Source organism: Silene latifolia, chromosome 3, assembly GCF_048544455.1.
Source record: "Silene latifolia isolate original U9 population chromosome 3, ASM4854445v1, whole genome shotgun sequence".
NCBI classification, from domain to species: domain Eukaryota; kingdom Viridiplantae; phylum Streptophyta; class Magnoliopsida; order Caryophyllales; family Caryophyllaceae; genus Silene; species Silene latifolia.
The window spans coordinates 146,800,138-146,823,064 of NC_133528.1; the positions used below are offsets into that span (position 1 = coordinate 146,800,138).

At 33.1% G+C, this 22,927-nt stretch overlaps 3 protein-coding genes and 2 long non-coding RNA genes across 5 annotated transcripts; 3 read left to right on the top strand and 2 right to left on the bottom strand.

Annotated features, from left to right (window-relative positions):
- The first annotated feature begins 5,905 nt into the window (after positions 1–5,905).
- On the top strand, positions 5,906–6,933 carry LOC141646431 (uncharacterized). Its single transcript, XR_012545552.1, has 3 exons — positions 5,906–5,992; positions 6,392–6,810; positions 6,899–6,933. It is a non-coding gene; the product is annotated as an uncharacterized LOC141646431 (long non-coding RNA).
- Positions 6,934–7,104: 171 nt separating this feature from the next.
- On the top strand, positions 7,105–9,778 carry LOC141649905 (uncharacterized). The gene is made up of 7 exons (XM_074458571.1): positions 7,105–7,110; positions 7,216–7,366; positions 7,492–7,664; positions 7,739–7,839; positions 7,927–7,985; positions 8,345–8,415; positions 9,124–9,778. Exons 1-7 carry the CDS (start codon positions 7,105–7,107, stop codon positions 9,316–9,318), a joined length of 756 nt encoding a protein of 251 aa, XP_074314672.1. The 3' UTR covers positions 9,319–9,778.
- Positions 9,779–9,915: 137 nt separating this feature from the next.
- On the bottom strand, positions 9,916–11,747 carry LOC141646432 (uncharacterized). Its single transcript, XM_074454323.1, has 6 exons — positions 11,560–11,747; positions 11,278–11,456; positions 11,087–11,184; positions 10,661–10,704; positions 10,479–10,567; positions 9,916–10,311 (listed from the first exon to the last, which is right to left on the bottom strand). Exons 2-6 carry the CDS (start codon positions 11,425–11,427, stop codon positions 10,126–10,128), a joined length of 567 nt encoding a protein of 188 aa, XP_074310424.1. The 5' UTR covers positions 11,428–11,456; positions 11,560–11,747; the 3' UTR covers positions 9,916–10,125.
- A 54-nt stretch (positions 11,748–11,801) lies between these two features.
- On the bottom strand, positions 11,802–13,534 carry LOC141646433 (uncharacterized). The gene is made up of 3 exons (XR_012545553.1): positions 13,437–13,534; positions 11,963–12,381; positions 11,802–11,865 (listed from the first exon to the last, which is right to left on the bottom strand). It is a non-coding gene; the product is annotated as an uncharacterized LOC141646433 (long non-coding RNA).
- Positions 13,535–18,474: 4,940 nt separating this feature from the next.
- LOC141646434 (uncharacterized) lies at positions 18,475–20,675 on the top strand. Its single transcript, XM_074454324.1, has 2 exons — positions 18,475–18,928; positions 20,222–20,675. Exons 1-2 carry the CDS (start codon positions 18,475–18,477, stop codon positions 20,575–20,577), a joined length of 810 nt encoding a protein of 269 aa, XP_074310425.1. The 3' UTR covers positions 20,578–20,675.
- The last annotated feature ends 2,252 nt before the right edge of the window (positions 20,676–22,927 follow it).

Consider the following 22,927-nt stretch of genomic DNA (forward strand, 5'->3'; position numbering starts at 1 on the left):
CCATTATCTGAATGTCATATTTTAAATTTCATAAGATAATTTCTAAACCACTCTTATGCAAAGTGGATTTTGTAAAAAAAAAAAAATAGAATAATAATAAAGCAAATCTTTTATATTCCGCCATTTCTCTTTTGCTCCATATTTATGTCTATATTAAATTTCATAATAATGAAAAAAATCTATAACTTAATAATTTAAATATAAAATATACAAATCTAATTAAAAGTCAAGCAAAACTAACTATCATCATTTACATGTCATATTTTAATTACATAATAAGACAACATTTTAAATCAATCTCTTGTAAATTGGATCTTGTAAAAAAATAAATTATAATAATAATAATAATCAAGCAAAACTTATACATTCCATTTCTCTTTATTCCTTACTAATGTTTATATTAAATTTCATAATAATGAAAAATGATGCTCAAAAGTCGTGAACCTTGATTCATATTTATACCTATATTAATTTTGATAATAATGAAAAAAGGATGCTCAAAAGTCATAAAACGCATCCTCAATTCTTTATATATTTTTGATGGAAGACAAAATTTCCTATCATTCTATTAACATCAAGCCAAGTGTATTAAGGTTTTAAAATTATTAACTAATTTATTTACTTTTATGTAAGTTCCATTGGGTTATGAAATGTTCATCACATTTTCAATTTCATCGTTTGTGTTTGTTTTGTTCTCATTTAGGGGCTATCAGGATTTGGGGTGTTGAGCTATTCAAAGGTAATATACTTACATCTCTACGACTTCATTCTCATTCCCTTTTTCTTTCACTATTTAAGAGGAAACTTAAGTTAACAACGATAATATTGCATAAAATAAATTTTACTATTTTGTTGGTTAATTAAGACTATATACTGAGTAACTTTTTTTATTATAGGGTTGATTCGTTGGAAAAGAAAACTATATGGAGAAGTAAAATTCTAGGATAACTTAAATAACTATATATTGGAGACTAACTACAAGATTGACGACAAATCAAAATCTCTCCCTAATAGGAAATAGGAAGAATTTGAAGAGAAATTGTATCCGAACACACCCTCTTCATCCCTTCCCTTCGTTTCCCTTCCCTCTTCCTTCCTGCCCTCCTATTTCGTATCCAAACAAGGCCTAAGGTAGTAAGGTGGCTTATTGACTTGAAAGCAGATTATGTAATGATGTATTATATTTATGTAAGCATCTTAATTTGGCGAATAATATTTGCTCTTTTGATTTGTAAACTTGTAATACAACTTTAAAATTGATCATGTAAAATTAATCACTAGGAAATTGGTGTAACAAGTGTATGTTTTTGATGAATGATAATTGTTAGTTTGGATCTTCTGGCGAGTGTAGAAATGTCAAATAGAGTAGTTTGCGACTTAACTTTTTCAAGGTCTTACTTGAGTGGTACAATACATTTCTGAGTAGCCTTTTGATCGCAGTTAACCTGTTAAACACAGCACTCAGAGACTACAATGCTTAAACTTAGCAGCACACTACTATATAAGCTACGATACATTAATCAGTTCATAGACTATATATACGAGGTACTACCTCTTATTGTTTATTTTCTGAGTTTTATTTTAAAGTTTTTGAGTTCTGCTTTAGTATAAAGTTTTTGAACACATTTACTAAAATATTACACTAAAAAAATATAATATTGCTCAAAAACTATATTTATAAATGGCAAAATATGCTCAGAAAAAATGTGCATATGCTCAAAAACTATGCGTAATCCTTTTTCTCTACATTAATGGAGTCTCAATTGGATGCACATGGCCTCATTATGGGTTCAAAAAGAATTTTGCAAAGTTAATTGTTTACTATAAAATGTTGACGTATATTAATATGACTCTACTAGTTGATTTGGGTCATCTCAAATTATTTCGGAATGGGTCAATTTGGGTGGGGTGGTCTTGGGTCAAGTTAACATTGACTGAACGGATGGATCTGGGTTGGGTCGGATCAATTTGCGTCCCATGTAATCTAGGTCATTTTCATGTATAGGTCAACGTTATCATGTCTAGACTTCAACCCCATCTCACCGGCGTGCTGTTCGGAATGAAAGTCAACTGGAGGTCACAAATTCACAATGGAGTTCCGACCTTAGTTTCAAAGCCGCACCGATGTTAATATTGCGGAAAAAAGAACATACACCCGATGACCTCAACTTAGATTGTAGACATAAGTACATAGTTGCTAACATCATGTATACAGAACCAACACTCTTTATTAAGATACATTGTACATTATACATATGAAAATTGAAGTTTCAAACACTGACCAACATAATAAAATTATTTAACAACTAACAAGGGTCTAATGTCACAACGATTTTTATTTTCTGCCACCTTAATGCACAAACCCAAAATCGAATTTGCACTGTCCGTATATTTATTGCCACAGTAAATTTATATTATGTGTGTGTATATATATACTAAAATTTTGTCATGGTTTATTAGTATTTTATCACAATTATTAATATGTTTATTTGTATTTTGTCACGACTATGGTTATTATTATTGTTGTTGTTGTTGTTGTCGTGATTGTTTTTTTCTATTATATTATTATTAGTATAGTAATTAATAACCCAAAAGCTCCAGCCCTACCAACGCATGATTGGTGATTTGGAATTCTGAGCTACGTAGGATCCTTAAGAGGGCCCGTACGTGATAAACGAGTCTCGGACGAAAATCAGGTAGTACTTAAAAATAGATAAATACTTCTTATTTAGGGTTGAAAATCGATTTCAATTACTCGTGAATGAAGCAACCCCCGACAAGTGGAAGAAAAACTGGGAGGAAAAGAAACATAATCCGGTACGAGCTCCCAAACGGCTCAAATTTAAGTGTATAACTCCAATTTTCGAGATTTCAGGTCCCGGGAGAAAAACGTCTGTAAATCATACAGACGGTTCCTCAAGTCAGATAAAACAACCACACAAATTTAGAGAAGAAACAGGACATTTGAGTGTGCCGGTATGCAATAAACTAGTCTCGGAAGAAAATTGGATACTCCTTAAAAATAGATGATATCTTCTTATTTAGGGTTGAAAACGAATACGGTAACTGATGAAACGACCCCAGACACGTGGTGGAAAAACTATGAGTAAAAGAAACATGACCTGATACGAGTTGCCAAACGACTCAAATTTAAGTGTATAATACACGATTTTCGGGATTTCAGGTTTCTGAGACAAAAACTTCCGTAAATTACACGGACGGTTCCTCAGGTCAGATAAAGCAGGCACACAAATGTTTTTTATCTCCCTTTTCATTCACAAAATCGTGTATTATACACGAGAAAAAATTATTGAAATTAATCAATAATTAATAACAAAAAGTTTCCTATATAACTATAAAAATAACAATCCTAATTTTCTTTTTTATTCAAAAAGTTGGTAGATAAAGTATACATACATAGATAATTAAACGAATTATTTCGCTTTTATCCTTATTATATTTTAAATTTATTAATAGTAAGAATATTATTTAGTTATTGTTTTTGTGTTTGTATTGAAATTGTAAGAAGATGACATACTCAATTTAAAATAACATTACATGAAATCTTTACTATCTAATTAAAAAAGTAGCTTAGAACATTCAATTCTATTTCACATGACATTTTCACACCCCATTAATTCCTATTCATTTTTATTGATTATTTAATTATATTGACAATATGACATGCATGGAATAATAATTGAATTTTTAAAACTATAATCTATAGTTAAAAAGTAAACCAAACTATCTACCATTATCTGAATGTCATATTTAAATTTCATAAGATAATTTCTAAACCACTCTTATGCAAAGTGGATTTTGTAAAAAAAAAAAAATAGAATAATAATAAAGCAAATCTTTTACATTCCATTTCTCTTTTGCTTCATATTTATGTCTATATTAAATTTCATAATAATGAAAAAAATCTATAACTTAATAATTTAAATATAAAATATATAAATCTAATTAAAAGGCAAGCAAAACTAACTATCATCATTTACATGTCATATTTTAATTACATAATAAGACAACATCTTAAATCAATCTCCTATAAAGTGGATCTTGTAAAAAAATAAATAATAATAATAATAATAATAATCAAGCAAAACTTATACATTCCATTTCTCTTTATTCGTTATTAATGTTTATATTAAATTTCATAATAATGAAAAATGATGCTCAAAAGTCGTGAACCTTGATTCATATTTATACCTATATTAATTTTGATAATAATGAAAAAAGGATGCTCAAAAGTCATAAAACGCATCCTCAATTCTTTATATATTTTTGATGGAAGACAAAATTTATAAGCCAAAATTTTTCTTATCTTTATCGTCAGTAGAACTAAATGTATCACTAAACTTTCCTATCATTCTATTAACATCAAGCCAAGTGTATTAAGGTTTTAAAATTATTAACTAATTTATTTACTTTTTATGTAAGTTCCATTGGGTTATGAAATGTTCATCACATTTTCAATTTCATCGTTTGTGTTTATTTTGTTCTCATTTAGGGGCTATCAAGATTTGTGGTGTTGAGCTATTCAAAGGTAATATACTTACATCTCTACGACTTCATTCTCATTCCCTTTTTCTTTCACTATTTAAGAGGAAACTTAAGTTAACAACGATAATATTGCATAAAACAAATTTTACTATTTTGTTGGTTAATCCAAACTAATTACTGAGTTACTTTTTTTATTATAGGCTCGATTCGTTGGAAAAGAAGACTATATAGAGAAGTAAAATACTAGGATAACTTAAATAACTATATATTGAAGACTAACTACAAGATTGACACGTCAACGTGAATGACTAATAGTTTTTTTTCTTTTTTTTTTCAAATGTATATTTTATTTTGGTATTTGTTTGTTTTTTTCATCGTTTTACCTTTGAAAAAATAGCAATATTCACCTAATTTGGCTTATTTAATTTATCGACTTTGATCTTTATGTTAACATGTAAATGCCCGTAATCTTAGTACGCAATCAATGATGACTTATTCATAAGGTGAGCTTACTATATGTTTTGATATTTTATAAAATTTCAATTATTAAAAACACTAGAAACGTCACACTCAAAACAAAACATCCCGTGAATTTCACGGGCCACAAAACTAATTTAGGAGTTAAATTGGTGGGAAAGATTGAAATGTTAATTTAGGAGTTAATTTAGCAGTCGGAAGTTGAGAGGAGTAAACATATGTTAATTAGAAAATGTTAACAAAAGGGACAGAGGAAAAATGGGTATTAATGGAAAAGTTAACGGAAATTGCTATCAAGGATCACCATGTAGAAATTCAAACAATTTAGGGGCATCTCGTAGATTTTTGTAAAATGAGGGGTACCACTTAAAATTGAAAAAACATGGGATACCATATAGAAAAAAGGGAAAATGCATGGTGTCCTTGAGGGTTGCCATTTTGCACGAAATACCCAAAATTTTGAATTTTAACTCCTAGCCACGAAATAACTCGGGTTTACGAGATCGGAGCTTGATGGTTTTTTTTTTCAAATAAATCGTTTTTTCAAAAACTACGATTTGAAAAAAAAATTTCGAGTTTGTAATTCGTGAGCAAGAGATATGATCACTCAAAGTTTGTTCGGTAAAAAAATTTTGACATACAAAAACTCCTAGCCACGGGATCCGAATAACACAATTTTTTTCCAAATCGCAGTTCTCGAAAAGAGGATCGATTTGAAAAAAAATATTGTCACATTCTGATCTCGTAAACACGAGTTATGACATCTTAAAGTTTTTCGGATCAAAATTTTGGGTATTTCGTGTGAAATGACAAATCTCGAGGACACCGTATCCATTTTCCATAAAGATCGAAAAAAAAAAAAATTAAAAGGAGGAGATGTATAATTAATTAATTGACACGTTTTAATGTTAACACGCAGGAGACTTGAACTGTTTAGTAAAGGGGATTTGTGTTCCCTTACCCCGGCTTCTCCGATATTGTCTGCCGCCTCGACCCTGACATAGCACAGGTATTCCGTATTCATCTGTCTCTCTTCCTAAATCCAAGTTATTATTGATCAGTATATTGTTAGCATAAATTAGTCTACTTTAGTCAAAAGTTTTAGCAATTACTCGTATTTCATTATTTAGCATGAATTTGCATATTACTCACTCTGTCCCGGTCATTTGTTGTCCTTTTTCATTTTTGGGTGTCTCGATCATTTGTTGTCTTTTCTATTTTAAGAATAAATTTGATGAGTAATTTGATATTTCACATTCAATTTAATCCACTTATCATTTAATAATTGGCCTAATCCCCTTTAGTCTTTGTGTCAAAATCAAAGGACAACAAATGATCGGAACGGAGGGAGTATATTTTATCAATTTTCCAGAAATAATTCTTTCTGGGTTCATTGTATTTGTTGCAGTTGTTAGAAAGCCACAGGATAGCAATGACTATTATAAATTACAAAGGATTTGCTACAAGCTTTGATGAAATCCTTCAAACAGATAACGAGGGGAAGTTGTTGAATTTGCTTCGAAACTGCCATATTAATCACACTATTATCAACTCGTTGGCGAATGAGTGTGTAGAATTCGGTGCCTCAAAGTGTTTGATTACCTTGATCAGAGGAGAAGTTTGCAATATGCATCCTACATTTGATGCAGCAAACTTGCCTAATAATGGTGTGACTCCCCTTGCTTACATTGCACATAGCTGCCCTCTAGATACCCAAGTTATCGACCTAATATTCACCAAGTGCGGTGGTACTTGTCTTGCAAATGTTTACTGCACCATTGGTGTACTGGAGGGGCTTCCAATTCATTTTCTTCTCGTTAACTTGAGGTTGTTTTGGTTTTCTCATCTGTCTTTTTTTAGTTCACTTAATCTCTGAGTGAGTTTCTTAGTTTTGTTATTTGCCAACTTATTGCAGTGTTATAGAGCACCTATATTTGTGGAATCGATGCATGGTAATATATTTTGGTTTGTCACCTCACCATGAAATTGGTCTAGTGGCATTGTGCCTTAAATACGGTCGATACCGCCTCAAAAATACTTCGAAACTTGGCTTCTTAGTTGGTATTTGTTGTTCATCTTTCATTTGATGTAAATGGTGCCAATTTTGAAAATTTGCTTTGCATGGCTGTTCTGAAATGATTCTGTATTTGTCACCTATTTTTCCTTTTTCTTTGCTACTTATTGTACTACATACGAAATATCTAACTTTTGTTAATTTTACTACATATATAGAAACCAATCTTGGATTCTTTACGAGTTCTCGTAAATCACACAGACTCAATCAACAGTATTGCTTGGAATATTTTAAGTAATGGAGGGTTGAAGCAGTTTGCAGCCTTACTTTTGATTGCTCGCGAGAAAGTTATAGCCCCGTTTGACACAGGTGAATGTGCATTATCTATCCTCTTGACGACTGCTTTGCAGCATTACAACTTGGTGAAAACTAAAGAGTGTGGTACTGTGGTCCTGTTGTACATGTGCTAAATTTGTTGTCGGATTATTTCGTAGGTTTGACGATTCACCAATATATAACTAATGAAATCAACTTAGTTCCCGAAGATAAAGCTAGCCTTGATCAAGTGGAGTACAAATGTATACTCAGAGATGCGCAAACTCTGCTTGCTCTGTTTGAACTAGCTGGTGATGATTTGAGTTCATATTGTTGCTCAATGCAGAAATACGTATGTTTTCTACCATTTAGGAGTACAACTGTTTATCTTGTAGGCGATTTGATTCTACTTTTTACCTCATTCAGGTTTCTGCAGATGATGTGGTGGATGATATTTGTGGCTTGTTGATAAAACATAAAGTTAGATTGATAATGGAGGATATCGATTTAATGGACTCTCCTCCTAAGTACGGGCATGCTTCTTTTGATTGCGATTCATTTCTCTTTCATTTTGTCTTTGTTAAAGTATTTTTTGTTAAATTCTTTGTTGGTAGGGGATATGTTGGCCGTGCTATCCCAGATTCAAAAGATTATAACCCGTCGGAGGATATATGTAAGTTTTCTTTGGATGGTTTCAGATTCTTCTCATTTTTTTCTTTATTGACTTAAAATGAAATTCAACCACTATTTCACCTAAGTGTCATCATGATATATAGATCAAATGTTCCTTTCTCTCACAGTTATGCTTAAAAGTTTCGTTATTAGAGGAGTTAGTTTATAATTCCCACCTTTTCTACGCCTCATTTTCAAAATTTCCACGTTTTCTAATCTTTTTTCCTAAACCCCCACCTTTTATAGAACGTTTTTCCAAAATTCCCGTGAAAAGATCATTTTTATTTTTGCCAAAATAAAACACACTGTCAATTAAATGAATGCTCTAAAATGTTTTTTTTTTTTCGTTAATCCTTCTAGGTTACATGGAAGCTAAATTGGAACCTCGTCCAGCTTTACCCCAAACTTCCGCTTACTCAAGATTCTATGATGTAAGTTGAGTTATATCCTAAAGAGTTCTATTGTACTGTCTACTTCATATCTTTCATGATTTTGAAAGAGAGATCTAGGGCTTGTTTATTGGGATATTAGATTGACAAAATTTTGAGGGAAAGAGCGGGTTTGGAGGGGGTTCCGGTAGAGTTTCAAAACACTTTTAAACCTTAAAACCTCTAGTAACATATAAGGAGTACAAACAAGTTAGGCCCCTTTTTGTTATTCCCCGAATTCTTACTCATTATTCCTAATTTAACTCCAGCATGTTAGCCAACTTGAAAACTCCTATAAAGTTTGTCCTTGCCCAAAAATTTATTTGGAAATTACAAATTTGTTATCAAAAATAGGGGACCTCGCGTCCAAAAGGCGCGCGCCTTCGCCTTGTATCAAACTAAGGTTCAAACATTAAAGTGGAATATACTCCTTCCGTCCCGATCATTTATTTCCCTATCATATTTGGGTGTCTTATATTGGGAAATTTTTTTGAAGGGTAATAACCTATTGTCCACTTGTTATTCATAACAATATCTACAAATGGTCCCTCCTTACTCCTTGGTATTTGTGCAAAACCAATGATAACAATGATCGGGACGGAGGGAGTAATTGTTTGACATGTAGGGTATGTGATTTTTGATTGGTGTGATGTTTTTTTTTCCGCTCTTGCATAAATTTTGTGATCTATATGAGTGTGGATCTCTTTTCAGTTTGCCTACGGCTGGCCGCTTTACCAGGCAATATCACTACCAATCCCTAGTTGTTTGCAAGGAAGACTTTACTCCACCCGAGCTTGTCAAGTTGGGAAGATGAGCATGTCACTTCCGCGTCTCTTTGTCAGTCCTATGCCTAGGCGTTTGGGTTATATTGCTATGAAATATATGGGTAGGTTTAGATTTCTCTGATGACTAAAGGTTTGTTTGGATGGAGGGATTTGGAGAGAAAGGAAAGGGAGGGAGAGTAGGGGATTTAAAATAAAATCTCTTATTTGGATAGCAAATAATAGAGGGAAATGGAAGGGGGGGTAAATGGAGGGATTCATTTTCCCTCCTCCAAAGCAAATCAAAATCTCTTCCTATTGGATTTGGAGGAAAATTGTATCCGAACACCCCTCCCAATCCCTTCCCTTCCCTTCCCTTCGTTTCCCTTCCCTCTTCCTCCCTAGCCTCCCTTGCCCTCCTATTTCGTATCCAAACAAGGCCTAAGGTAGTAAGGTGGCTTATCGACCTGAAAGCAGATTATGTAAGCATCTTAATTTGGCGAATGTTATTTATTGATGTAAGCATCTTAATTTGGCGAATGTTATTTGCTCTTTTGTTTTGTAAACTTGTAATACGACTTTAAAATAGATCATGTAAAATTAATCACTAGGAAATCGGTGTAACAAGTGTGTGTTTTTGATTAATGACAATTGTTAGTTTGGATCTTCTAGTGAGTGTAGAAATGCCAACAAAGAAAAAAAAATTGGAAATCGACACTCGGTCACTTGAATTCAGCAAAAGGGGCCTCGGAAATAGAGTAGTGTATAAATTAAAGTGAATTACAAATGACAGAAATTAGTTTTTGCACTCACTGATGAAATTCATGTTCTTTTCATCTGAAAGTTAACAATCAGGGTTAAGCTGCTACAAACAATACAGTATTACCAAATACATGAGAGAAATACTAGCGAACATAAATAACATGCTTAAGCGTAGACGGCAGTGAACATCTTAAAATTTAATCCCTCTCTTGAGTCTACGGGCAATCAAAGCCAGATGCTTCCGCGAAATGCCTGAACCTCCATTATCGACCTGACCTGGTGCCGTTCTGAATAGCCGTAGCTCGGAAGCACAAGGATTCTTCATGCTTATCAGTGGACCTGACTTTAGCTTGTGAAATAACACACACGTCCCAGGCTGAAAAGATACGAGTTTTACATTACCAACCAAAACATGGAGGAAACAATCATAGATAAAACTTATTTATTACTCGTTCGTGTATCATTTAACAAAACGACCCCTCAATTTTTATTCAGGGTATTGAGGTAATAAAATAAACATATTCAACTCACAACAAAACTTACGTAAGAATAGCTGTGACGAGTCGCACCAAAACCTTGGGCCCGAGTAAGAGATGAAGGTAAACAGTATTTCTTGTCTTGACTTTCGGGATCTGTTTCACAAGTATTCAATATAGGCAAGTGAATCTCCTCACTACGCCATCAAAACAGTGAGCATTATAGTGAAACCATAGTTTATCGCTTACCTGACAACTTGAACAAACTTGCATTTTTAACCTCGGCACAATCCCTATTGAGCAAAAATAGAAGCAAATATAAGAGTTATTTATAAAATATAAACTATCACCTTGCTAATGAGGCATCTGGTTCAACAAAGTCGGAATGGAAAGGGATATCATGAGGGAATGCATCTAGAAACCCATACGTAATAGTTTTTGGCGTGGTTCACTCCAAAGTTGTATAGATGAGGAATGGAGTTTGAGTCCGTCAAGTTTCCAAGTCCATTCCAAAATTGTCTAACTAGAAAATTGACACCTAAATGATTTTTAGAATTTCTAAATGTTTTTAAAAACTCGCACTTTTATACAAACATTTTCTTCAAAACTTCCACCAATAGCCGACTTATATACCAAAACGCCTCTAATAACAACGGCATAAACAATGACAAGTACCTGTAACAATCTCTTAGGTCAAGGTCTATTGGCTCCAGAGCATAACCAGCCTTGTTCAGGACACTAGCAACATCCGTCAATACTTTGTGGGGAGGAACCTGTCAGAAAATTAAATAAAAATCAAGCAATGATCTGATCAGAAGTTTGTAAATAGCTGATTGATTTTTAAGTTTATATTCATACATACATACATATTCGTGCATTGAACTGCAATATAAGCTCAAAGCAGCACCAGCTCTCTCAAAAATATCAAGCAGCTTGTAGACTTCTATAAGCATGGACTGAAATAAAGCTTCTTCGTAGTCAAGATCTCCCTTCTTAGAGTTCAACTTCTGCACCATCTCTATTATGCGTTGTCGAATTGTCAAGCCTATGTGGCAGTACGTAGATTCCAATAGACGTCGCAGTAAGTTAAGTTATTAACTGATCATAATATCCACAAAGATTTTTCAAGCACAAGAGAAACAAAATACCCGAGTCAAATGGAACCAAGACCTTTTCTTGAGCCACAAGAAGCAAAGCTGCAAATGATGCCAATTTTCCTTGTTTAACATATGACAATGCAATATTGTTGAGCCTATCCGTGTGTGGAGCAAGCAACCGTGCACAGTTCAAACTTGGTCTCTACATCAGGAGACAGTAAAACATATCAAATATGAATAATGATTGAAGCTCGGGGTCGGATACGAGAAACAACCCACCGTTTCCCATTGGCGAGTAATATAATAAGTTTGATGAGAGAGTCGCCTGAAGACCATGGGAGTAGATGGGGTTTATAACTGGCAAAAGGGAGAAATAAGAGTGACAAAATCAGAAGATGCCTTTGTGAGATCGAGTAATAAAAGATGAAAGGCTGAAGAGGGTCAACAGTAGTACCTAAACGACAAGAGTGCATGATCTAGCGGACAGATAGGATGATCATCAAAAGCATATGTATACAGTTTACACTTAATGTTGGCTTGATCAGCTGGCCCTTGCTTGAGCATTAGGTCAATAATATCATCCGCTTCAGGGAAGAAGTAAGCAACATAAGCAAGAGGTGTTGGTTCTGCGGAATATTGAGCTGCTTCTCTAGCATAAAGTTGATGGGGACTTATGCCAGCCTCCCCTTGGATGATTGCGAGCAAACACTTTTTGGCATGAAACAATGCACACCTCCTCACCGCATTCTTCAAATTTACAGTATGAGCATAAGCTGAGAGCAGTCGCACGAACCGTTCCTTGTCATCAGTTTTAAATATCTCAATCACCTCAGCATCCACATAACCTTCAAAGGGGTCTGTTTTCATCTTTCACTGTTGCTTCACAACAAGGGTAATAATCTAATTAATTAACCAAATCCAATCACAATAAACTAGCATCTCAATTTTAACCAATAATCCTCTAGGGGTTGCACAACAAGGGTAATAATCTAATGAAACCCGTACAATTTAAAATTAAGGGAAAATGTACGTGGTTCCCTTCAAGTTTTGATTTTTGCCGAAATACCCAATTTTTTGTTCCGGAAAACTTCAAGAGGCTATAACCCGTGTCTACGAGTTCAGAAAGTGATAATTTTTTTTCAAATCGATTATCTTTCCGAGAACTGCGATTTGGAAAAAAAAAATTGCCGTATTTGGATACCGTGGCTAGGAGTTTTTGTACGTCAAAGTTTTTTTTACCGAACAAACTTTGAGTGACCATATCTCTTGGTCACGAATTCCAAACTCGACAACTTTTTTTTTTCAAATCGTAATTCTTGAAAAGATAATCAATTTGAAAAAAAATACATTACTTTTCGAGCTCGTAAACACGAGTTATAGCCTCTTAAAATTTTCCGGATAAAAAAATCGGGTATTTCGGACACCGCGTGCATTTTCCGTAAAATTAAACATAATAATTTAAAGACATAATTTAACTGCCATTAACATCTCATTTCTCCACCGTATATATACATACACCAACACGAATACGGTTTACGAAGAAATTGAGGAAATACCCCCTCTGTCTCACAATATAGTTCATCGAAGAATTAATGTAAACTATTCACTGTCCTCTCTATTAGGATCGGTTAATGTAATTGGTACGAACAACGAACATAAGAATAGTAAATACGATAATCTTTCCCGAATCTCGATTCTAAATTAAAAAGACTAGAACTTTAGAGGGTAAACTCCAAAGTTAACAGAACAATTTGATTAATAAATCACAAGGAAGAAAGATTGTGTAACTAGACAGGTCTCAAATAATGCTCATGGGCGTTGTAATCATTTGTTTACGTTCGATTAAAATACCGCTGAGAAATAATAAAAAGTTAAAACAAATAATTGGGAGTTTGGGACAGGTGAGAAATTAAGGAGAATTGACTTACATTTTAAGGGTTTAGACGCCCCCAAGAGGGAGAGCTACAGATGAATAGCAAACCGTGGATAGAATATCGAGTTTGTCTGTTTAGAGGTTATGTATGAAAGGTGCTCGATGAAATTTCCCAAAGAAAATTAAAGTACAAGGTGATTTCTAATTTTTTAATATTGACTTGGTTGTAGTTTCTTTTTATTGATATTGAATTTTGGGGAAGTGGCAAATAAGTCTTAAATGTTTGCCATTACGTGTAAATTAGCCTTATACTTAACTTTTTTTCTAATGCAAATTAACTCCATTAGTTATATCCGATGTGGAATTCAGTCCAATTAGAGATTTCCGTGTAAATTTCTCGTCGGAAAACATTGACATGGCACCGAAAAGATGACTAGGATAAACTAAGTTAAATAATAAATTTTTTTTAAAAAAACATGGATTATCAGCTTATTTCCACTCTATCTCGTTTCTTTCTCCCTTTTATCTCCATCACTCTCATTGTGAGCTCCTTCCTCAATCCCCAATCCTCACACCTCCATCCATCTTCTCTATTTTTTCATTCAATTTTATTTGATGTAGCCTACACTCATTTTCACATATCGCCGCCATTTTTGTAATTGAAAGTATACTCCAGAACCATAAAAACAGAAAAAAAAAATGATATTTGGGGAAAATTGAATTTATGTAGTCTACCTATATACAACCATTTTTTCGCAATCTGAACTCGAAAATTGAATGAAGTTTTGTAATAATGGCGATAATTGAGGTCGATCTTACTATTCTTGTTGTGATAAATTAAACGAAGTTCCTGTGATAAAATTAAACGAAGTATTATGCTATCTGAGCTCGAAAATTAAACGAAGTTTCGCAACAATACCAATTGGAAATTAAACGAAGTTTCGCAATAATTATTTTTTTTTTTTTTTAAAAAAAAGAATATTATCTAACTTAATTTATCCTAATAATCTTTCCGGTGCCATGTCAATGTTTTCCGGAGAGAAATTTACTCGATATCTCTAATTGGGCTGAATTCCACATCGGATATAACTAATGGAGTTAATTTGCACTACAAAAAAGTTATGGGGCTAATTTGCACGTAGTGGCAAACGTTTGGAGCTTATTTGCCACTTCTCCATACTAGATTTAACCCGGGCCTGTTTGTAATATGCTGTGATTATGATGTAATAATATTTTAAGGTCCTGGTCTTTTGCACGCACTTAATTTTGCTGAAATGAACATATAGAAGTTGTATTGAACTTATAAGAGGTGACTTGAACTTATTGAAATTGAATTGAACTTATAAGAGCTGACTTGAACTTAAGCTTAACTTATAGAAACATTAAGAGACATAAGATACTAAGAAAGTCAAGTGAGTATTAGTAATAGGTAATTCAGTTTTATTTAGGGAAACTACCTTGAATAAGACGGTATTCTTATAGTGTTTAGATTATCATAATTATTAGTGAAAATTACAACTTACCACCTAGTATGCACCGTATTTTGCAAATTACCACCTAGTATTTCGTTTATTACAAATAACCACCTACATTACACCGTATACATCCGAATTCCCACCATATATCATTCTCGACCATCATTTAATTTAATTCCCGACTCATTAAGTGAATAAATTATAGAATGACCAAAACACCCTTACTTTTATTATTCACTCTAAACACTCACTACAAACAAAATCAAACTCTTTACCCAAAAATACAATCAAAATTAATTTGTATTTGAAGAATCAATATCAAACAATTATTCATCAATCTTAAACAAATCTCAAAGATGAACTAGTATCAATTTACTTAGAATTGTTCCTCCACCACAACGAAACCCCCACCTCATCTTCAAACCCACTATAGTCCACACTCCACAAATCCCCCCCAAAAAAACCAAATCCTCTCAAACGCAGTGGCGGTGTTAGAAATCTATATCTCATTATTACAACATATTCATATATGTTTCAAATTTAATTTAGTCATAAAATTAATTAGATCTTATGCATGCAAACATAAGTAAATATAAAGAAGAAATCATCATTCTTACATTGGAAATTTCGGATTATTGGGCACAAGTGAGTTCTCCTACTCACTTGTTTTTGAGCTTCCTAAAATGGATGAACAAAGGATTCAAGTATAGAATCCCTCCCAAGGAATAATACCCAAGATAACCTCTTAATAAAATTAATATTATTAATACTAGAACAATATTAATTTAAATAAAATTGACCCAAAAATATTTATTTTGGTCTCTTAATTTCGGTTAAGAGAAGGGAGAAGAAGAAGTAATTTTTATCTCTCTAAAAATCTATATTTTTTGATGTTAGAATGAATGAAAATCACTAGTTTGCATGTAGTGAATATTAGGTAAAATAAGCAAAAGACCCTTAGCCTTTTTCACTAGGAAAACCGGGTAGGAGGGGTGGGTATGGCCAATACATGAGCTTCTATTCTTCCCAAGAATTATAGGCATGTAAGGCTATATGTTAGGGCTTATGATTATGCCTTCCACTTAAACATTATTAACACAAATAAGCCTAATATTCCCTCCTAATTTTCGGCACATATAGTGTAAAATGGAAAATCCATTTTACACATTATTTTGTCAATTTGTCACATGTAACATGTTTCATGACATTAGGTATATAAAATGTATTTTTAACAATTAAAAATCAACATATTAATAAAATATGTCACTTATAAAGTTTACCTAGTAATTCATAATTACTTGTACCGTAATGGGATCCCGAGTCATAAATTACAACATTTTGTATTTATAATAATCAATTCATTCTGTTTCAATTGTTTCAGTAAACAATAATTTCATCTAAGTAATAAAACAATTCGATTACTTAGACCGTATCTTATTTAATCAAATTATAACGAGATACGTAAATATTACTTCCAAAATCGTCCGTCAATTTTAAGTAATTTAATTAACCCGTATCGTCATACGATTAATTAAATAATCAATTAAGAGTGTTACCCTTTAGGTATGACCTAAGGGGATCAACTGATCACCACCGTCGCACGACAGTAATGTCAAACTCTAGTCAGCCAATCATTACCGATATGTGTGGACCGGTTGACAGTAAAATATTACTTCCCAATTGTATTCTTAAAATGAGACTTAAACATGTGATCATCATGATCGACAGTTGTGATCGCATTATTGTCGGAGGACACATATTCCAACAATCTCCCACTTATCCTCGACAAGTGTGCGTCACCAATTCTCTTGTCCTATTACTATCTCCTACTCAATGCAAGGTGTCTTTCGGTCGTATTTGCAAGTGATCATATCGAGAGTAGTTTCCTCGATCCGGAGAACAAGCTGATTGACCGGAATCATATTGTTATAAACATTCAATTACATAATTCTCTCATATCTTACCATCAATACACGATTATTGATGGTTTACAACGAGAACTTGCCAAAATTGAATATTTGGTGAATTATTGTTTGATTTGAATTTACAAGTTATATAAATCCATTGGGATGTTTATCACTCCCCAATCCCCAATCCCCAATCCCCAATCCCCATGGCATGGGATAACATCACGACCACATGTAACTTGTCATAATGGTCTCAAGATAGGTATTCCAACGAAATAAAAAAGACATATGGATTACTCAACTTACCCCAACGTTGTCTGCACAAGTAAACATCAATAAATTCAATTATTATTGTTATTGTTGACGATGAATACCCTGTTTTACACTTTTACACAAAAAGAAGAACAAGATTTGACTAAAGTAAGACATAAAATATCTTCTACTAACAATTACGGAGTATATCCCCTATCTTAGAAGACCATTGTTAAATTATTGTTACATATTGACTTTAATCATTAACAATTTAACATTGATTGATTATTAATATTATCAAATGTACATGTAATGAGAAATTAAATTTATTAATCTAATTTATTAAAATAATTATTTTTTATACTCGAAAAAAGTAGTACTTGCCTTCCCATAAAATACAAATTGGAGTAGTTAGAAATTACTCTACTTCAAAATCCGGTTTTTAAAAATCGGTTTTTCTAAAATGTGCCCTAAGGGCACATGTTAATAACCTTAATATGGTAAGATTGACAACATATTTTCATGAAATATTTAACTATAAACTCATTGTTACCATAATTAGTGAGAATATATTGTTAATCTTACCATATTAAGGTTATTAACATGTGCCCTTAAGGCACATTTTAGAAAAACCGATTAAAAATTACTCCCGTATAAAAAAAATTCCTAAAATTATTCTCTGAAGATACATTTTTCATTTTTGCCTAAAAGGCTTGCCAAGGCGGCCAGGTTTGAAATTAAGAACCCGGACCCGGCAGGAATATGGGGGGTCAATCAAGTTTCGGACAGTTCGGCTATGCCAAACATGACCGTGAAATGGGTCAGGCCGGGTTGACCCGTCACTTTGGCCAGGTCTAGATCTAACTCAAAAATTGAAAACAATATGGAACATAGAGAATAAATAAACAAACAATATTTCGACGGTCCATAAGAAATTACACCTCAATTCCAACTAATTTGTCCTCTTATTACAACCACCATCTTAATTCATACACCACCTAGTTACCCCGCGGTTAACATTCAACAAACAATCATATTCAACTTCCAAATAATCTCCATTAAATATGTAAACCTCTTTTTTACGTTATTTATCCAACCCTAAATTACCAAATATTTACGTAAACCATGGGAGTTTTAATGGAGAATTCCTCATCGCCTCTTTTCTTTCTTCACCGTAACCTAATAACACCTCTCTTAGTCTCCGCCGATAAATCAATAATCTCCCTCTCTCAAAAATCGAAGCTTCTAGAGCTTATTCGACATGTGATCGTGTCCGTCTTTTTTGTTTTATTAAATCTCGTGTGCTCGCTTCCTTTGCCTTTTCCCTTTTGTTTCGAGGGTGGTTCTGGAGAAAATAACAAGTTTGATAATAAGCAGCTGGTGCATAGCCAAGTCAGCAATGGCCGTGCCAGTACTAGTGACACGGCCATTGCTCGGGCTATGAACTTAAAATTTGCTTATGTTGGTTAACCACGTGCCCGTGAGCTCAAGAAAGTACGAGCTGGTCACGTGTTTAGCCGAGAAGTTGATTGAGGATAATCTTATGGACGGGTCGGATGTTCTTAGAGAGGTTAATTGTGTTGTTTTGAGTGAGGCGTTTGGGAGGGCTCTTTGTGGGCTTGAATCTGAGTTGTTGGGCTTAGATCAAGGTGATAGTTCCGGGTTTGGGTTGGGCCGGGTTGTGAGTATGGTTAAGGGATGGGGTGGGTTGAAGGAAAGTGGTGGTGGGCCAAGTCGGGTTGATATGGTGTTTGCTGAGAAGACGGCCGCGGAGTTGTTGTGGTTGGCCCAAAAGATGGAGGCTAGTGGTGGTGTAGAGGTGGTAGTAGAGAAATGGGCTTGGGCTTCTAATTTGGGTTGGTTGGCTTTGTCTTGTGAGTCTCGGGTTCAAGCCTCACTAGTTAAGCTCACAGGTTAGATATCCAATTCCGTCCCATCAATTTTAATTATTTTCATAAGTATTTTTTTCCTACTCGAATTCTTATAAATTTTACTCCGTATTATTTAAAAAAAATAGTTATATTAAATTGAGGGTTATATTCTTAGAGTCTAGACAATAATTTTAAAAGGATTAGAAATGCAAAACGATATGCATAAGAAAGGCCAAAAGAAAGAGTTGGCGATCGACATTTCTCTTTCGAAGAAAATTCATTCCAAATTGGTGGCTGAAATTAGTTTTGGTTGGTTGCGTGAGGTAAAAACAAATGTGTCCTACTATATACTCCCATCTCCGTGTCATTTATTTATTTACGTTTTATATTTTTTGTGAAGAGCATGAATTTAAGACGGAGGAAGTATGTTGGGGCTTTTTATCAACATGGTCTTTTGCAAGGAAAAAACTAGTCCTTAGAAAATGTAACTTTAATATTATTGATCATAGAAAATACATGTTAGAAAAATCGTTTAAATAATTACGTGATAACATTAAAGAGAAATTTGGAATGAATGGTTGTAGGCAGGTGGCGGGCTAGGATTTGAATTTAGGGGTGAAAAATTTTAGGGGGTGCGAACGACTAATTTCATAAGGCACCCCGAAATTTTTTTGAAAAATTTAACTAAAAACTTCGAAAATTTCATCCGCTAAGGGAGGCGACCGCCCCTACTAGCCCCCCTAGCTCCACCACTGGTTGTAGATTAATTAGTAGTAGCAATGAGACAAGTTACATGTTGGACTACGTCTTAAACATTCTAGGAAATGGAGAATTAGTCAACAGATTTTATCTTAGGCAACTATTGTAAATCCACCTTGCTTGTAAGTTGTAACCGTCTTTAGCTTCCTACTTGTTCTTTATAAGAGGTCTTTTTGAAGAAATGGATTTTGTCCGTATTCGTCTTCGATGAGATAATTTGTGGGTGACTAAGTAATTTCATTTTCTAAAATGAATAAAGGCTTTAATTTACAGTTGATTTTGTTTAAAACCGTGTTAATTTGTTTGATAATACCTCTTACAATCTTCTTTTATTTTCATTTTTATTTTAGTCGGATGTTAAAGTTATTTTAAGTTAAAAAGGTTTTAAATAAAATGTTTAATTTTAATAGCTAGGACCTACGAGTACATGAATATTATAATACAAAATCAGATCTAATTTACGACGGATGCCTCGGTCTTAAGCAAACTAACATTGTTACATACATACATATATGTGTACCACACTACATGCCAACATATCTACAATGAATTTTTTCTAAAATGTTATACTTGTAGCATTCTTGATCAAACAAGCAAATCAAATGTACAAAAGACAACAAACTAATGGAGAAGAATGGGAACGACAAAAGCACACAATGGTGAAGATGCTAATAACATGGATTCCATTGTTGTGCCAAGCGAACAATGGCACTGACTCGCCAACTCTTAGCGTTTCCGAGAGACGAGAGGTCGAAAAAGCACTCGAAGAAATAATCGAGATGATCGAAGATGACGAAGGTAGTCAAGAGAAGGTCCTCTCGGTGTGGCTTCATCACTTCACTCATTGTCCTTCCTCGGATTGGCCTAATCTCTATAATTCTTATGTCAAGTGGTGTACAATTTCTCGAAAGCTTATTGTGTCGCCTTGCTAACATTTTTCAACCAAAGTCAATGCACGATGATTTTATCGGCTTAACTAGTTGACATTTGTACATTTTTCAATTAAAGTCAATGCACGGTGATTTTATCAGCTAAAGTAGTTGATATTAGCAATATTTAGCATGATAGCTGAATAATTAAAATTAGAGATTCGCGAAGTTGGAACTTTAACTTGAATTAAGAGTTATTTAACCAACATACACCATTTATCCTCTCTAATTAAAAATTACAATTATAATGAATAAATCGGAATTATAAAATTATAATACACGGTTTTTGGAATTTTAGGTTACCGGGACAAAAACTTTCTTAAATGACACGGACGGTTCCTCGTGTCAGATAAAACAGCCACACAAATTTTGAGAAGCAACATAAAACATTTGAAGGTGCCGGCCGGTATGCGATAAACTAGTCTCGAGGGAAAATCGGGTACTCCTTAAAAATAGAAGATAACTTGTTATTTAGGACTTAAAATCGAATACGGTAACTCATGAAGCGACCCAGGCATGTGGTAGGAAAACTGGTAGGAAAAGAAACATGACCAAGTACAACCTCCCAAGCGGCTCAAATTTAAGTGTATAGGACACGGTTTTCAGTATTTCAGGGTCTCGAAACAAAAATGTTTGTAAATCATACGGACGATTCCTCGGGTCAGATAAAGCAGCCACACAAATTTTGAGAAGCAACAAAGAAAATTTGAGAGGGCCCGTACGCGATAAACGAGTCTCGAACGAAAATCAGGTACTACTTAAAAATAGATAAATACTTCTTATTTAGGGCTGAAAATTGATTTCAATTACTCGTGAAAGAAGCAACCCCCGACAAGTGGAAGAAAAACTGGGAGGAAAAGAAACATGATCCGATACGAGCTCCCAAACGGCTCAAATTTAAGTGTATAATAACTCCGATTTTCGGGATTTCAGGTCTCGGGAGAAAAAACGTAAATCATACGAGACGGTTCCTCAAGTCAGATAAAACAACCACACAAATTTAGAGAAGAAACAGGACATTTGAGTGTGTCGGTATGCGATAAACTAGTCTCAGACGAAAATCGAATACTCCTTAAAAATAGATGATATCTTCTTATTTCGGGTTGAAATCGAATACGGTAACTGATTAAACGACCCCAGACGCGTGGTGGAAAAACTATGAGTAAAAGAAACATGACCCGATACGAGTTGCCAAACGGCTCAAATTTAAGTGTATAATACACGATTTTGGATTTCGTGTTTCGAGACAAAAACTTCCGTAAATTATACGGACGGTTCCTCAGTCGATAAAGCGAGGCACACAAGTTTCCTATATAACTATAAAAATAACAATCCTAATTTTCTTTTTTATTCAAAAAGTTGGTAGGTAAAACATACATACATAGATAATTAAATGAATTCTTTCGCTTTTATCCTTATTATGTTTTAAATTTATTAATAGTAAGAATATTATTTAGTTATTGTTTTTGTGTTTGTATTGAAATTGTAAGAAGATGACATACTCAATCCCCCTACTACTAAGAGAATAAAAATTCTCAAAAGTTTTCCCTCCAAACTCCACCTACTTATATAAGGAAAGAAATAAAATTTTCTCATTAAACTATAATCTTTTTCTTAAAGCATGATTTTTTTTATTAAATTCTAAATTATAATTATATAATGTTTTAATCAAAATAAAATAAAAGGAGTATAAAATTATAAAATACAGAATTGTTAATTTTTCTTCGAAAATGACTTAATACATACTTAAACTATATAAAACAATAAAATAATATTATTAGCTACGCGAAAAAAATTCGTTAAGATAATTTAAGCAAAGTTACAAAATAAAATCATTAACTTTATTTTTTTAAAAAAATCATGACATACTACTTTTTTTTTCTCATATTAAAATAAATTAGGTGAAATATAAAAATTTGAAGGTATAAAATTTGGAATGAATCCTCCTATATACTAAGTGAATAAAATTCTCCAAAGTTTTCCTCAAAAGGTATCAAGCTAAATAAGAAAACAAAAATACTTCTTTCTTTAAATTATTATCACTTCATCAAAATATAACCTTTTAATCAAATAATAATATTTTATTTGAAAATCTAAATTATAATATTTTAATTAAAGAAGATAAATTCACTGTAATTTTATAAACTATAAATTTCTAAATTTTTGTTATGTATTATTATATATGAGAGAATGACTTGACACATTTTGTATAAAACAAAATATTAAACTGATATAATTAGCTTCATCACAAAAAAAATAAAAAAATCATTAACATAATTTGAGAAAATTTATTATTTGTAATCATTAGTTTATGTTAAAGAAAAAAATCATTAAACATATTTTATAACTTTAC